This window comes from Coregonus clupeaformis, chromosome 29, assembly GCF_020615455.1.
Source record: "Coregonus clupeaformis isolate EN_2021a chromosome 29, ASM2061545v1, whole genome shotgun sequence".
Classification (NCBI taxonomy): Eukaryota; Metazoa; Chordata; class Actinopteri; order Salmoniformes; family Salmonidae; genus Coregonus; species Coregonus clupeaformis.
In genome coordinates, this window is record NC_059220.1 from 16,737,988 (window position 1) to 16,753,936 (window position 15,949).

At 41.9% G+C, this 15,949-nt stretch overlaps 1 protein-coding gene across 4 annotated transcripts in view; it reads left to right on the top strand.

Annotated features, from left to right (window-relative positions):
- Window positions 1-3,943, top strand: part of LOC121544764 (homeobox protein Meis2) — a 103,633-nt gene extending 99,690 nt beyond the window's left edge. For 3 of the 4 annotated variants that reach the window (XM_041854895.2, XM_041854893.1, XM_041854894.2), the window contains exons 10-12: window positions 1,424-1,482; window positions 3,173-3,283; window positions 3,858-3,943. In XM_041854895.2, the coding sequence (XP_041710829.1) occupies window positions 1,424-1,482; window positions 3,173-3,283; window positions 3,858-3,916 (229 nt within the window). In that variant the 3' untranslated portion in view covers window positions 3,917-3,943. The remainder of the gene's footprint in view (window positions 1-1,423; window positions 1,483-3,172; window positions 3,284-3,857) is intronic. The other variant, XM_041854896.1, reaches the window with a different exon arrangement.
- Window positions 3,944-15,949: the final 12,006 nt, after the last annotated feature.

The window sequence follows — 15,949 nt, forward strand, 5'->3', positions numbered from 1 at the left end:
GGGGCCAGCGGTACACCCTATACCCTACCTGCACTCTGGGTGCACCTTTGCAAATAAGCGCGCTTCCATCTCTTTTCCCAACCGTGCATTTTGTCCATTTAACCATGTCACTTTGAGCAGGCAGATTACGGGTGTTTATGTTAATAGGTGAAGGTAAGGGCAGGTGTCAGGGGTTCACGGGGGATTAGGAACTCAAATTGGTTCCAGAACCTTCTCTTTTTTTCATCTAATGACCAGTACTGTAGCGTTGCCTTCTCCACCTTCCAAAAAAGTTACATTTCAATCTTTTTTCTTCTATCAAAAGGGGCTCCATGCTGGAATCTCACTCCTCTCTGACTTCTTAGTATGAGAGAGAGAGAGAGAGAGAGAGAGAGAGAGAGAGAGAGAGAGAGAGAGAGAGAGAGAGAGAGAGAGAGAGAGAGAGAGAGAGAGAGAGAGATAGAGTGTCAGAGAGAGAGAGAGAGAGATACTAGATGGAGATGGCCAGTATTGGTAATGCCGGCCCAGTCCGGGGTAGTGTAGCCAGCTTGTCTTTGACACAGCCCTGGGTCACTGCGTCCCATTTGGGACTTTAAGAGGTTGCCTCTGGCTGGCAGTCACCTTCAGATGACCCCATGGTCTTTACAGTGGAAAGCGGCGGGAGCAGAGAGGAGGATCGGGGAGGGCCGCACAGGGAAGGCTTTGTGGAACTGCACTTATCGTGGCTGTGGCGGTGATAAAACTTCACACAGCCTAATTGATGGGCTTGCTGACATAACAATACCTTGTGAAAGCGCCGAGTGGCCATGCCTGGTCCTCATTTATAGACAGCTGGACGGGGAGAAGAACTCCCTACAATGAAAGGGGGGGAGTGCAAGTGAGAGAGCGCGAGAGAGAGAGAGAGAGAGAGAGAGTTGGGTGTGGACAAATGAAAGGAACCATTTGTATGTTGCCCTTTGCGAACTTATATTATTTTGAATTTCTAATGAGTGATAACACGCTAGGAATAACATGTTTATAGGGTGTGTGTGTGTTAATGTGTGTGCGTGAGTGCATGTGTGTGTGTGAGAGATGTGACATAGCCTACTGAGTGGTCTAGTTTCTCAGTGGCATGGCTGCTTCACCACAGCACACACTTAATGCCTGTGGAATGTTGCCCTGTTCTCCATAGCAACCAAATGTAATCAAAAGCTTTATTAAACAAGGGAAATAGATCATAAGGAGCATTAAAAGAAAACCTTGTCGGGTTTCCAAGTCTGCTCACAATCACCCTTTTGTTGTTGCTGTGTCTGTTTTGATTGGCTCTCTAAGAGCCGGTGGCTAATGTTGCTACTAAGTCATGCAAAACTGTGTTATTGTGTTGCGGTTTCTGATGAATTCTCCTGTTGGTGAATGCTGTGTGATTTAAAGTATTTTTTCTATTTTCTTCTCTCCTCTCTCCCAGGTTCATTAATGCCAGGAGAAGAATAGTACAGCCCATGATTGACCAGTCAAATCGAGCAGGTAAAGAAAGTCTACTCTACATATCTTTTCCACTCTTTCCAGAAACACCCACTCTTCCAATTCATCTACTGGCATACACATCATGCCTACTAGCCTGCATTTTTAAGGGAGAATCCCCCAGCACCCCCCTACTTCCACCATACACACAGACACACCACACCCTATCTTCTTATTTTCTCAATGGGAAGTGTGTGGTGGTGGCGCTATCTGTTAGCTAATTGCCTGTAATTGCCGATATCCTAATCTAACCCTGAGAGGTGCTTTAGAAACACGTTCTCTCTCTGTGAATTGATAATTGGGCACAAGAGAAGCTCCAGGAATGCTTGGAGCATTTTGGTATCTACTTTGTGTTTTTTAACTCACTCAATTCCCTCAAGTGTCAGTCCTCTGGCTGTTGCTGCTCGGTATTCACTTAGCCCAGATTTGAAATATCAAGGGTCCTATATGCGATGGTATTGAACGTCATAATTTCAATTTAGTAATTGTGGGCGATTAATTCATTCTGGTCATGAAAAACTACCTAACGGATTAGAATGAGTTTAATATGATTTCTGGCTGGACGCCCTACGTAGGGAGAGATTTCCATTCCTCTGAAAAGGATTAAGGAAGGGTTCATATTGTAAATTGATCAGGCATTGATTTTCCATATCTACCATGGTCAGAATACAAAAAGCACTGAAAGATTAAGTCGTAAACATGCCACTCTAGAATCTAGCAAATAATCCGGACAGGAATTTATGTAGCCACCCTGGGCCATATCGACTGTAACATTACTAAGGAAAAACACCACATAATTTGTCTTTGAGGGAGAAAAGCTTTTTGTTGATTAGCTTGCTCCAAGTCTAGAGAGCCACACAAATTGGTGAGGAGATTGTGCAAATGAAGTTAACCAATTATTGAAATGAGACGTGCCTTTCCGAATCTCAGTACAATTACTGTGGTTTATTGGGAATATTTGAGAGAGTAGAGAAGAGAGAGACAGAGAGCGTGTGTTTAGAGTGTGGCAATCAGCAATCTCTCCGAAGACAGCATGACTAAAAACTTCCCCAAATCTTCAGGATTGACAGATTACCCCGGATTAGGCTGTTTAGCCCAGGAATATGCTGTTTGGTACAGACTCCACAATGCTCTTACTGAATAGGGCTAATAATATTACACTATGGCCTAATTTGATTACTACTGTGGACAGTATTATGATGTTAACATAAATATTTTAATATCAATCTTATTTCTAAATAATGATCATAATCAGTCGTTTCACCTTCGCTGTTATCTGGAGATTTTAAGTAATTGGAATTTGCAGGGGTAGACAATGACAATTGCAGGGGGATAAATAGTGATATTTGTGCCAATGATGTCCCATAACGTGTTTCTGTCCATGAACTAACATCACTGTTGCTTGGGGAATGGCTGGTGATGGTCTTGACAGAACGTCCGGATCTCGTCAAACTGCATGCTTTCTTTTCTCAATTAGAGAAAAATGCATTATCTCTTCTGTGGTCTAATGTTAAAGTGTGTGTGTGTGTGCGAGGTTGTGTGTGTATACTCATACTGCATGTGTTTGCATGTCATGCATCAGTCATGGTGGACATAATGTGTTGCAGCATGTTTGGGCCAGAGCTGGGACAATAAGCTGATTGTGTGGTGTGTCTTCTCCCCCCCTTCGTGTCCATGTTTTGACTACAATCAGGTTTTCTTCTTGATCCTTCAGTGAGTCAAGGAGCAGCGTACAGTCCGGAGGGCCAGCCCATGGGCAGCTTTGTACTGGACGGCCAGCAACACATGGGGATCCGGCCAGCTGGTAAGCCCCCCCTCCTCCTACTCCTCCTCCTGTCCTGCATACTGTATACCAGTCACTGTTCTGTGTATGTGTACAGTCACCAATGCACCCCCTGTTGCTGTATGACTACTGACAGCAACACACACCAACCCCTCTAGCCCTAGAAATGTCACCCCAGCACTGACTACTGTGCTGTACATGGCAGCATCATCAACCCAATACTAACCAATGTCACAAAACTACTGATGATATCACTGCACCTTAATAAAGTTAACTCACTCAATTCCACCCTCCTCTCTCCAACTCCCTTAGGTATCACTATTTGCCTGCCTTGCTTGTCTCTCTTTTCACCCATCTCACTTAGATATAAAATGACACACAAATCTTTGTAACGAATGGGGAGATTTGTGGGGACTAACAGTTTTAGACACTTCACTACTGTACCTTCTCTTCCCACATCCTCTCTGTTGTTTTCTCTTCAGACTTAACCAATCCTTCCTTCTACCTACCAGGGTGTCTATCTGCTCTGACCTGACTGTGATTTGACCTTTGACCTTCTGCTGACCTTTTCTCTGACGTGTTTCTCCTCTTCTAGGGCCTATGAGTGGAATGGGGATGAATATGGGCATGGATGGGCAATGGCACTACATGTAACCTCCATCTTGTAAAGCAAAACGCAAAGAAAAAGGGGGAAGTAAGTACAACTGTGCTCTATTTCCTTGGCTTTATTTCTCAAACCTCTGGGCTTGTGGTTTTAACCCACAAACCCCCTTACTCCCCCACAATCCCCTTTCCATCCCCACCCTAATTTTACAACAACCTCCCCCACAGCAACCCCCTTGACAACCAGTGAGTGTGGTTGGTGTAGCATGGTGCTTTAAGGGGTGAAAGGGGGGTAAGAAAGGGGGGTTAGCTAGCTACCAAAAGATGAATAGAAGGACTGGGAATAGTGGGAGTTGCCGCCATGCCGTGAAGCTTTCTCCTGTCGGTCCCTGGGAGAGAGGGGGGGGGACTTGTGGCGCCAGCCCAGACAACAGAAAAACAACCGTCACAACCAACAACCATGGCCTTGCTAGCATGGCATGTACTGACGCCACACATTAATTTATCCCAACAGGGCCATCGATCTCCCCATCTCCGACAGCCAATGCAAATGTTGGACATTTAGGGAAAAAATAACATCTCCGGAGGCAGGGTCTGACGGGGAGAAATTAAGCAGGCTCCAGTGAAGCGATAAAGAAGGAGAAGTGAAACTGTCCTCTGAGTGACATAAATCTGTCTCGGGAACGATTGATGCCCAAATTATCTTATATGCAAAGACGGGAGCGCCGCAGTACATTACGGTCCTCGGGCGAGATATACGAGCCGTGGGTGACATGGCCGATCCTTCACTGGGGGGTGTGGGTGGCAAGTATGGGGGCGAGGGGAGGGAACACGTGTGTTTTGATTATTTTTTACTGGAGGGGGCATTGACTAGCCCCGACATGAGATACACAGAGACAGAGGAAAGAGAGACACAGAGATAAATGTAAGGACCCGAGACTCTCTCTCTCACACACACAGACACACACAACACACACACACTGTCTGATTAAGCCTGGCCATTCCACCTCCCGCTAGTGCTAGAGCGCTGACATTTGAAAAATCAAGACATATCGCATCCCAACGGCGGCGGGGCAGAATATATTTTATTTAACAGCCAAACTCCTTTGCCCAATGAGGCACAATATAATAACACTTACCTTGATTAAAAGAATGCTTTATATGTAAATGGAGCCTGGAATTTCTGAAGGGTCACCACAGCCGTTCTATTGGCAGAGCCCATTTCTCTCCTCTTTTTCCTCCCTCCCTCTCTCATCTCATCCCCTCCTGTCTTTGTTAATGGCATCAGGGATTAAAAAAAACTTCAGGAAGCAATGTTCCCTAAAACAGACACAGAGACAACATTTGCTCAGCTTGGCTAATTCTTAATATAGGCTATATAATTTTGAGACTATTCAATTACATAACATATTTTATGCTTCATGACCAATTACATTAATAGCTTAATACTGAGGAATATTATCCTCTTCTGGTTTGATTACGCCGCCAAACAATATGGTATATTTGGTACTTAATTATTACCAGCCATTGAGCAGGCCTGCTCTGCCAGAATAGAACAAAACTGAACAGAATGGGAAGAGAGAGAGAGAGAGAGAGAGAGAGAGAGAGAGAGAGAGAGAGAGAGAGAGAGAGAGAGAGAGAGAGAGAGAGAGAGAGAGAGAGAGAGAGAGAGAGAGAGAGAGAGAGAGAGAGAGAGAGAGAGAGAGAGAGAGAGAGAGAGAGAGAGAGAGAGAGAGCCTAGTCACCATTATTGTCTTCAGATGGTTTTACCACTCCTGTTAATAAAGGGGGGCCTACAGATCTACTTAACAGAATGACTGCAGTTTACAAGACTGGATATTACCATCTTACAGTGTCAAAACATCTGTTGGGCCTTTAACAGGAGCCGCTCCAGGTTATATGGAGGTGAGGGCACCCTTCGCACAGCTCTCGCCATACACCCCAGTCCTGCCCAGCCCAACCCAGCACGCCCAAATTGAATTACTTATTTTATGACCCCGTAGTGAGGTTTTAAGAGAGCGCTGCGACAAACATGTGAATTTCCAATAAACTGACGTGGATAGTAGGAGGGTAGTGAGTATTAGAAAATGGCACCTTGCTTTCAGCCAATGAGATTGGTCATTAATCTTGGCCTATGCTGTCCTTTTTTCACCCTCGCTTCCTCCTCACCTTGCTGGGCCCTCCTGTGTCATTTCTTAATTGCAGTGTACTAAGGTGGAGGAATGTGGTGAGTGAGCATGCCTGGTGACCTTGCGGCGACCACACTCCCCCACCCTTCCCTCCCCAGCAGAGTTAATCCACCAGGGGTTCACATTACAAAGCAGGCCGGTCCAGGCCCCACTGGCTCCACCACAGACCCAGACCCACGCCTGCTCTCCCCTGCTTCTCTCCAGGGTCCAGGCCTCTGGACCAGGCCTGTTCCCATACTCCAGTCCCAGGCCACAGGGCCCCCCCACCACCACTACCTTCCCACTGGTCTGTTGACAACAAACACACCCCTGAATACCCAAACAGAGGCAACACTGAGCATGCTTCTGTCTTCACCACCCAGGTACAGAGTGAGGGGATGCCAACATGCTGGGGTTTCCACACACTTCAAAACAGGGCCCTACTCTCCATACCAAGGGGTATCGCATCAGCATATTCCTCCCTCTCCTCCCTACCTCCTTTTTCTCCCTCCCTCTCTTGCTCTCTACATCTCTCTCTCTCCCTCCTTTTATCTCTATGTTGCCTCTGTTTCTTGCTGTCTCTGTGCTTTAGCTGTTGTTGTCATTACACTCTTAAACCTACGCTCCCCCTCTTCCAAGAGCAGCACTTTGTTTTGGTTAGAAGTGCCTCTTATTGGAGGGGAAAACGCAAAGGTTGAACGCTATTCTTAGACAGGCGTGTTGTTATAGTTAACTGGGCTCTAAATTATTTAATAACTTCTTTAAGGGGTTTTAAATCAAATATGTTCACAGTAGGGCGTCCCCTGAGAAAACGCCTCTATTCAGGTTGTCACTACATTCAGTGGGGGAATTGACTGTTCTGCCTGTAAAAGTATTAGTGCTGCTAACATCAATAAGGCTGCTAGCTTCACATCCTCCAGGATGACAGTGTCTGGATGGTTGGAGATCACTTTCCAACCTGAGAACTGACCATGATTCTATTGGCATTGTAACGGATTCTCAATCGCCTAAAATGTTTTGCTCCTAGAAACAACATTTCGGAAGTAGCTTTGGACTTTTGGGGCATGTATAATCCTAAATGTAGTTAGTATGTTATTTGACTTCATTTTTACACCACAAAATGAGCTCACTTTACACAAAGTATAAATTCATTTATTGTTTTATGTCAAAGTCACGGTAATGGAATATAGTAGTAAAAAAATTTTATACTTTTCCATTCAAACGAGTGCTTGTTTCTAACCCTATCTCTCTCTCATCTCAGGGCTTCAAGGCATGCCAGGGGAGTACGTACCTCAGAGTGGTCCTATGGGCATGAGCATGGCCCCGCAAAGTTACACCCCTCCTCATCAGATGACACCCCTCCTCACCCCACCCAGCTTCGACACGGACCCCCCCTCCACCCCTACCTGCCCGGCCCCCACCACCCTCATCACCCCCACCATCCCCACCACCCAGTCATGCTGATGCACGGAAGACCCTCCTCTCACCCAGGAATCACCATGTCTGCACATAGCGCCCCCATTGAGCCCCATTGACCCCAGCGCTGGAGGACAAGGCCTGGACATCCACGCCCAATCGTATAAGGGAACTTTACTACCACAACGACGTCAACATCACCATCAACAACAACAACAGCAGCTACTAAGGGAAGAAAACATCAACAACAACAACCCTACAACAAAGCTATTTTGAGAAAGAAATTCCGAATAAAAGCGCAGACCCTTTTGACCAGAATTAGACATTAAAAACGGAATTCCTGATGAGCTGTGATGATTTTTTCTTATTTTTTTGTTTTTTACTTGTCAATTTTGTTACTTTCATCCAAACGAAGGACCAAGCTGACATAAACACTTTGTAAAGTCTTGGGCTTTTGTTAAAGATCAACAGAAGATGTTTTGACAACGGACACTTTCAAACACGGAAATGCACACACACTCAAGACACACACATACAAACACAGTACACACTCTCTCCAGTGACACGTTCAACTAATTTTGAAACGAAATCACTCTGGAAAATTGAGAGAAAAAAAGAGAAGAAAAGACTCCAAGAGTTATAACTACTGTAGTATAACAATTATAGAAACGAAGTTAAAACTTGTGCATTTTTCATTGATCACTCGATTTATGTTCCCTGAGCTAGTTGTAGAATATAAGGTTAACCCTTTCTCTCACACTGTGTGTGCTCCTTCCTGGAGAAGAAACTGTCTCGGTGGCGCAACAGCAGCAGCACTATAAAAAAGAAAAGATGGAACATCTCAAAAATGGACTCCCATTCGCTCCCAACCAGAGCAACAGGCAGAACAGGCCCTGTCCCCCATAAAGAACAGGGCATGATGGGAAAAGGCTGCTAAATGACACCTGATCTCTCCAGAAGATTCAGTTTGAAAATGTTTCATGCCCCTCTTTTTTTGGTTCATGAATGAATGTTGCCCTGTAGGTATATTAAAAAAGTTCTTAGTTTGAATTGCCCAAGCACTGGAATGTGTTGGTTTTATACATTTTTATTTTATTTTATTTTTTTGTATATTGGACTCTCATTGACAGAGCCTATTGAAGGAAGCTTAATAGTGGAAAAGCAGCATCCTACTCTGCTTCTTTGCCTCTGGATAAACGTACTTGCCATATGGACAATACTGACTCAATGGTGGATTCTTTGGCACTGGGAGAAACAATTGATGGTTGATGCACCAAAAAACATAAAAAATACAAAAAGACAAAAAAAAGAACTTAAATTATGAACTCAAAGCTTTGGGAAAAAGCTAAGAGAATATTGCAACAAACTTCGTACAGAGTTCAGTCTATTAATTGTTTCATGTTAGATATTCTATGTGTTTACCTCAATTGAAAAAGAATGTTTTTGCTAGTTTCAGATCTGCTGTGGCATTGATATTGTATGTCCATGAATTCCTTCCTTTTTCAGCACGTGTTCCTCACTAGATGATAAAATGCCATCTCCCTTAAGCTTTGTCAAAAATACATTATTAAATACTTGTATGAGGACTGTGACGTAATGTTTAAAAGGTGTTCAGTCACAAATGCTGTAATAAATATTTCATTTTTGATTTTTGTTAGATTTTTGTGTGCTGTGTGTTACGAACATAACTAAGAGTACTGGCAATTAGGCCTACATAGTAATGGGTTTATATTTTATTATAGGTTGTATATTATTATTATTATTACAAAGTTATCATGGTCATGGTTCTGACAGAAAATGGTTAGCAAAGTTTGGCTAAATAGCTATATCAATATTAGGGTAATACTACAAAGCTCAATTGTACATTCAAAGACAGTGCATTTCTGCACCCTTAGGTTACCTTACCCGTCAAGGTTTATAGTTGTAAAATCCCCCAAAGGAGTGGTGCCACTTTAGTGAAATTAAGAAAGAAAACGCAACCTGGCGACCTGTTGCAACCAAAGAAATGAATCATTTGAAATTAATTTTAAATCTGTGTTTTAATTACATTTGCAATGGTTTGCTCTGTCAGAAACACAAATATGGCATGAGTTTTTGTTTTTCATTATTATATCAGTGGAAATGGAGGTGCAAAGCCTTTGATTTGCATGCCTTCCCATTTCGGTTGAGTTTGAACAGATAATCGATTTCGATAGCCTTTAGTTCAACAAATTTAAAATAACCTCAGTTTTGCCATTGGCTTCATACAATAGAATATGCATTTGTCCCTTCCCTTGTGCTACAGCCGTTTCCAACTGACAACATAGCTTCAGTAGCCTACATGTGCTGCAAGTGGATATTTCCGCCGCTTTACAGCGACCCCTGACGGCGTAATCCGACTCGCCCACGGGTTCACTGACAATCTTTTGATATCTCTTTGCCAGTATTTGCTCGCGGCCATAGAAGTCATAGCCTTAAACCAGAAATGACTATCTCTCTGTCTTGCAGGATGAAATGTTTCTGCCCTTCAGATAAGGGATTTAACTCCAACCGTGTTGCAATGGCTGGGCTTATTTTTACACGCCTGTCCATAATGCTATTGTAAAACGTAGTGGATTGTGTTACATTTTTCTTCCACACAGCAAAAGCAGTTGATAATAATAATAATAATACATCGTTTTTTTATTATTCTATAGGAAATTCTGTATTAGGAAGGTCACTACACCAAACACTTGTTTTGTTCTTCAAATGGTCTACTGTACAGAACTGTTAGAGCTACAGGGCTTTCCCGTTTTAACTCCACCGCTCAGCCCTGTCTGTAGCCTGTAGGTGAGTGACGTCTAGGGAGGGCATTGGGTTGTTGAGCCAGAACAAGCATAGGGCTGGTGGAAAGGGGGAAAAATATTATGTTTACTTTTATTGCAACTTACTACCTTCGAAATGCCTTATAGTCGTGATCATGATGCAAAAACACAAATTGCCTTGTGATATTCGAGATTTTTTTATACGTTTTCCAATTGCTGAATAATCTTCGTCTGATAGTAGCCTAATTTATTTAATTTCTAATAATTCAGCATTCCTATACAATTATTTTGATAAGCGATATTATCAGGCTCTTGTTATCAAATAGTTTGGTATATTTATTTTATTCAATCAAGTGTGCAGCCTCCAAGACTTTCAGAGTTGAAAAGGTGAAAATAAGAAATGATTTACAAATTGAAGATTGCGTTGGTAATAGACTAGTTGCATGCGTATTTCAATATTACAGGAATTAAAATATGTAGGCCTATATTGAAACATAAACCAAATCAAAAATAATCAAGTAAATATGCAAAATATTCAATGTTTTAAAACTGCGTCAAATTAAGATACAAAAACACAGCTTTTTTTTTGTCATCCTATTATGTGGATAATACGGAAGGAAGAAGCCCTCCGTTTTGTGTGGAGATTATCTGATCTAAAAGAGAGAAAACGCCTTGATTATTGTGGATGGTGGTGGCGGGGCAGGGGGGGGGTAATATTAATAGTATTTCTCATTTTTCCCCCTTTCTCCCTTTTCGAGGAGACAGAAGGTAGATTGCCTCTGCTGCTTCCCTTTGCCGATTCGGTGTGACAGGAATGATGGATGATCCAGCCGAGCTAAACAACACCGCCCCTTCATCTCCTCCCTGTCAAAGCTAGTTCGGTTACTGCTGCAGGAATAAAATAAGGAATAGTCCCCCTGCACTGCTCTCTCTGCACAACACAAAACCACCCGGCCTTTCCCAGACCGTTTTCGTATCCTCTCCCCAGTCTCAGACAACGATATTAAATGTGTACAATACCCTGCAGAACACGACGCCGTTGCTGGTTGTGGGTACACAGGCAACATGTTAATAAAGCCCTAACCTTATGATCATATCTTATCTTCTTATAGAGCACCTGGCAAAGTAGGTTATTCGATCTGCAACACTGGCTCAGGATTTGGGCGCTTTGGAGTGTCTCAAGAAATAGGCTACAAAATGCCATTGCTACTAAGATGGTTTTCTGCAAATAAAACGGTATTTTATTCACGATTGTGTGTCAAGTTAAACCTACATTGCTCTAAGTTTGTAGCTTTCTTCTTTCGAATCGCTGCATTGTAAGTGGGTGCGCGTGAGTGGTTGGGCTTCACACGTCCTCGCTTTGCAGCTGGCCTCACAAAAATGGCTTGCTTTGGGAACAGTTTTTATTTAGGGTGGGTTTCTATCTCTCTGTGTGTTTTTGTTTTATTTGAATGCTGACCTCCTTTTTTAACATTTCAGCAGTTCTCTCTTTTTGCAAAAAGGTGTTTCTATGACTACGTTGTGTATGTGAACGGGTCAGAGGCAGGGGTCCGCTGGAGAAAAGGCCGCATTTCGGTGATCATTTATCATTGTCAACCGCATAATGATTCTCCCTGCAGTCCCCTATTGATGAGGATAATTACATTAGCTCGGACTGACTGATCAATAAAGGACGGGGAAAATGGTTTATTATAGCACACGGAAAAGGATTGTGGAGGCCAAGGGAGGCTTTCCACTGGGAACAGACGTCAATTCAACGTCCATTCCACGTTGGTTCAACGTAATTTCATTTAAATTGGGAATAGGGACGGAGTTGGTGGAGGATTGGAAACAAACCTCACTTTGACGGAGGGAGCGTTGGAGATATTGTTTGATTGCTTTGCTGTGACTTGACTAGACTTGGTGGAGATATTTTAATCGGCTTTCCTGTTGGTTCATGGGGATGCAAAAATATTTGATTTATCAATATGTTGACAAAAAAATTGATATATACGGTTTCAGTTACCGTTGGTCTTGAATGCGTTTCTAATAGGCTACTAAACAGTTTCCAACTGAATATAAAATAATTTTCATTCGGTTGAAAAACAATCTTTCGGAGACCTTCTCATAAATGTTGTTTACAGCGTATAGTGAAGTGTATGTTTACCTTGACTTCAATATACCCTTATTGAGCACTGTGTTTGGATATGAAGGAAGAAAGGGATGTGTTCAAATACTCAGCATAGTAGTTTATCAGCATATGCATACAGTGAGTGTATCTCTCCTGTGTGTGTGTGTGTTTTAATTGTCAACAACGTATCCCCTGCAGGAATGTTGCTAACTCTTTCTCCTAATTCTCCTACCTCCCATTTACGCTTGATGAACGCATCTGCTGAAGATAGCTCCGTACAACCTATTTATCATTTATGATATTTTCACACAACTACTGTATTCGAATAAAAGCGTTTTTTTTATTCTAACAGTGCCCGCAGCAAGAAAAAGAAAACCCCCCACACATTTACAGAAGGCCATTTTTATTTGAAGTAAGAATACACTTAAATCCAACAATGTAGGCCACACAGTAATAATACTACTAATATCATTAAAATAATAATGACATTAACATTTATATCATAATACCTATTGATAATGATGTGCCTAATAATAGTTTTGTTAATAATAGTCCTAGTTTTTCTTTAGAAAATCATACCATTATAGGCTACAATAAATAAATAAAAATCACCAATCGTGCATTGAAATTCAGAAGCATGATTATAAAATGAGATAGCTAAATGACTATGGACTAGTGAGATGCATCACACAGTCAGGTCTTCACCACTGCCACAATACTCCAACCTGCATCCCACTGACTACACACAGCCTATTTTATTTTATTTATTTTATTTATTATTATTTATTTAACTAGGCAAGTCAGTTAAGAACAAATTCTTATTTACAATGAGGGCCTACCAAAAGGCCTCCTGTGGGGACGGGGCTGGGATAAAAAAAAAAATATATATATATATATATATATATATATATATATATATATATATATAGGACCAAATACACATCACAACAAGAGAGACAACACAACACTAAATAGTAAATACTTAAAAGGCCATTCATAATCTATGGGTGAGTGGTAACATGCATAAAAATTATGTTGTGGAAAAGGAGAGAAAACTAACGATGGGGTTTTCTGTTTCAGGGGGAAATCACATTAATAACTAGCAGGCTAATGTTGAGGACTTTTTGCGCTTGGTCGCTTTTTTGAATTAGAGCCGATTTCTTTACACTCCAGTGGTGCTTGTCTTCTTAAAAATGAGTGACAGATTTAGCTCCCCCCTTCTCCTCTAAAACTTAATGAAGTAATTTTTTCTAATTAGTTAAATCACATAGCTAAAGGGGGCAGAATTGGAAATAGAAAGCTGCAGTGCAATGGTCATGCAGTGCAATGGTCATTCTAGTCGGTGCGTTGGGGAAATAGAAGGGGATTTGCACGTGTGAGTGGAGAATAAATAAAGCGCAATAAAGGAAAAAAGCTGGGAGTTTAGTTAAGCCGCGATGTGCAGCTCAAGCCTTTATATTTGAATAAGTTAACATTTAATTAAGCCAGCCTAGGGCCGGCCGATCTGATATTTCCTCATTAGGTTGCCTTCCCCAATGCTGAGTGTTACATGGGCTTAAAGGTTGTCAACATTTGACCAGTTTTCCACTGAAATAATCACGGTTTGTAGCTCGAGGACTTCAATATTCAGCAAATAAATCTTGCCTCATTCGGCGGAACTAACAGGCACACAAATGTTTATAATTCGTCGTCCCTAACTTGCCTTTATGTATAATTCTTACACTTATTTGAACAAAAAAAACGTTAGATATCTTGTGGGGAGCTTAGGGCAGCAAAGTGAGACATTTCACGAGAACTGTAAATAACAGAAGGGCTCTGGCAATGAAAGGAAAGGCGCTGCTGGAGGAAGGAGAGAGAGGGGGCAGTGGAGAGAGAGAGGGGATGAAGAGAGAAGGAGAGAGCGAAAGAGGATGGAGGGCAGAGAACAGGGACAAGCAGCAAGAGAGATTCCCCCCTCCCCTCCCCCTCCATGTTTACGGAGTAGGCTACAAGCGGACGCCTGGGCACTGTGCTACAACATCATGGCGACCCCTTCTGGAAGAGAAAATTATGTGTTAACTTGGAATGCACTGAGCAGCTTTCTCCTTCTCCGTCCTCCCTCCCTAGACACGTATTCATTATAACATTTTGAATTGGCATACACTATATTGATGCATTTAGTGACGGTATATCGAAAAGCTTACAACATTTTGAAAATCCCTAGAAAATTATTTACTTGCTATTTTTTTGTGTATATTTACCCTTTAAAGTTAATACTTATTGCTATAGCCTAGTGGATTTGAAATTCAGGTGCTTGCTTTCATATTTTGCAAGGATCGGGAAAATAAAATAGCCTACATATCAATGACATACACCTCCCCGTGATTGATGATATGTCATTAATTTGTAAAGCATATCGATTTATTTTTGTTCCACAGTCCTCAACCACTATGCTAGACGTTTTATGAAACAAATTATGAAACATTCACGACATTATTAGGTCTACATAACCAAAATGTCCAAAACGATGGTCAATACAGGCATATCTGGTCTCAGCGTCCACAGCAATATATGACCCTATATATAGGTGACCCTTAAAGACTCTCAACATCTATTTATTCACAGGTATAGACCTCCTTATGCATGTATTAGGGGGCCATTGATGGTATAATCAATAAAAATTGATTTTAGGGTAAATATGTGGGCTCTGGGGACCTGTTGCGAGCTAGGCTTCTCTTTCCTTTGTGTATTCTAGTGAGGTTTCAAACACCATAACCAAGCCAAGCAAGGAGCCATCTCTGCTCAGGACTGTCAGGCTGAAGAGTAAACAGCGTGGCTAAAGTCACACAGCAGTGAACCAGAAGCACCCTGCTCGGAGTAGCTAACGCGACGACTATTCATCTTAGCCCACTTGAAGATAATGACTGAAAGAATGGAATCAGTAACCATTATCTTCTCGAATGGCAGTACAAACTTCGCCTTATTTTTCAAAACATAGTAATGGTGTATCCGAACAAGGAGAAGGAGAGAGGGAGAGAAAAAACTAATAGGAAGAGGGTGAGTCGGTGTCACTTTCAGGTGGATATGCCCAATCGGATTTATAGTTTACATGTCCTCTCCCCTTGAGGAACATGTTGAGGAGGGAAATGTTAAAGGAGAGAGGGAATGTATTGATTTCAGTACTTTGTTAAATACACAACATTCCAATGAAAATAATAAACCATTATTATTATTATTATTATTAGCCATATTATTATTCGTTATTTTTTTTATTTTTTTTATATAGCAACACTTTAGGGTTGCGTTGAATGAATACATATATTGTGCACTTTGCTACTACAGGAATTGAATTCATGGGCAATGAAATTTAGTTTGAAAATACATCTCAGGAAAATCTTAGTTTCTCCTAATTACCACAAAAGTTCACACGATAAACAGTGTTAACGCAGATTACACAAGATTAGCTTGGGTGTACTTTGATGTCCAAGGTTTCTGCTGCTCACTCCGAGGAAGAAAAAAAACGGTTAAAGAGCTAGAAAATGTAAACTCAGCGGTTTATAGAACTCGACAACTAGATTTAGCCCACACTTTCGAGACAAATCTGGTCAAATTAGGAATAGCCACTTCG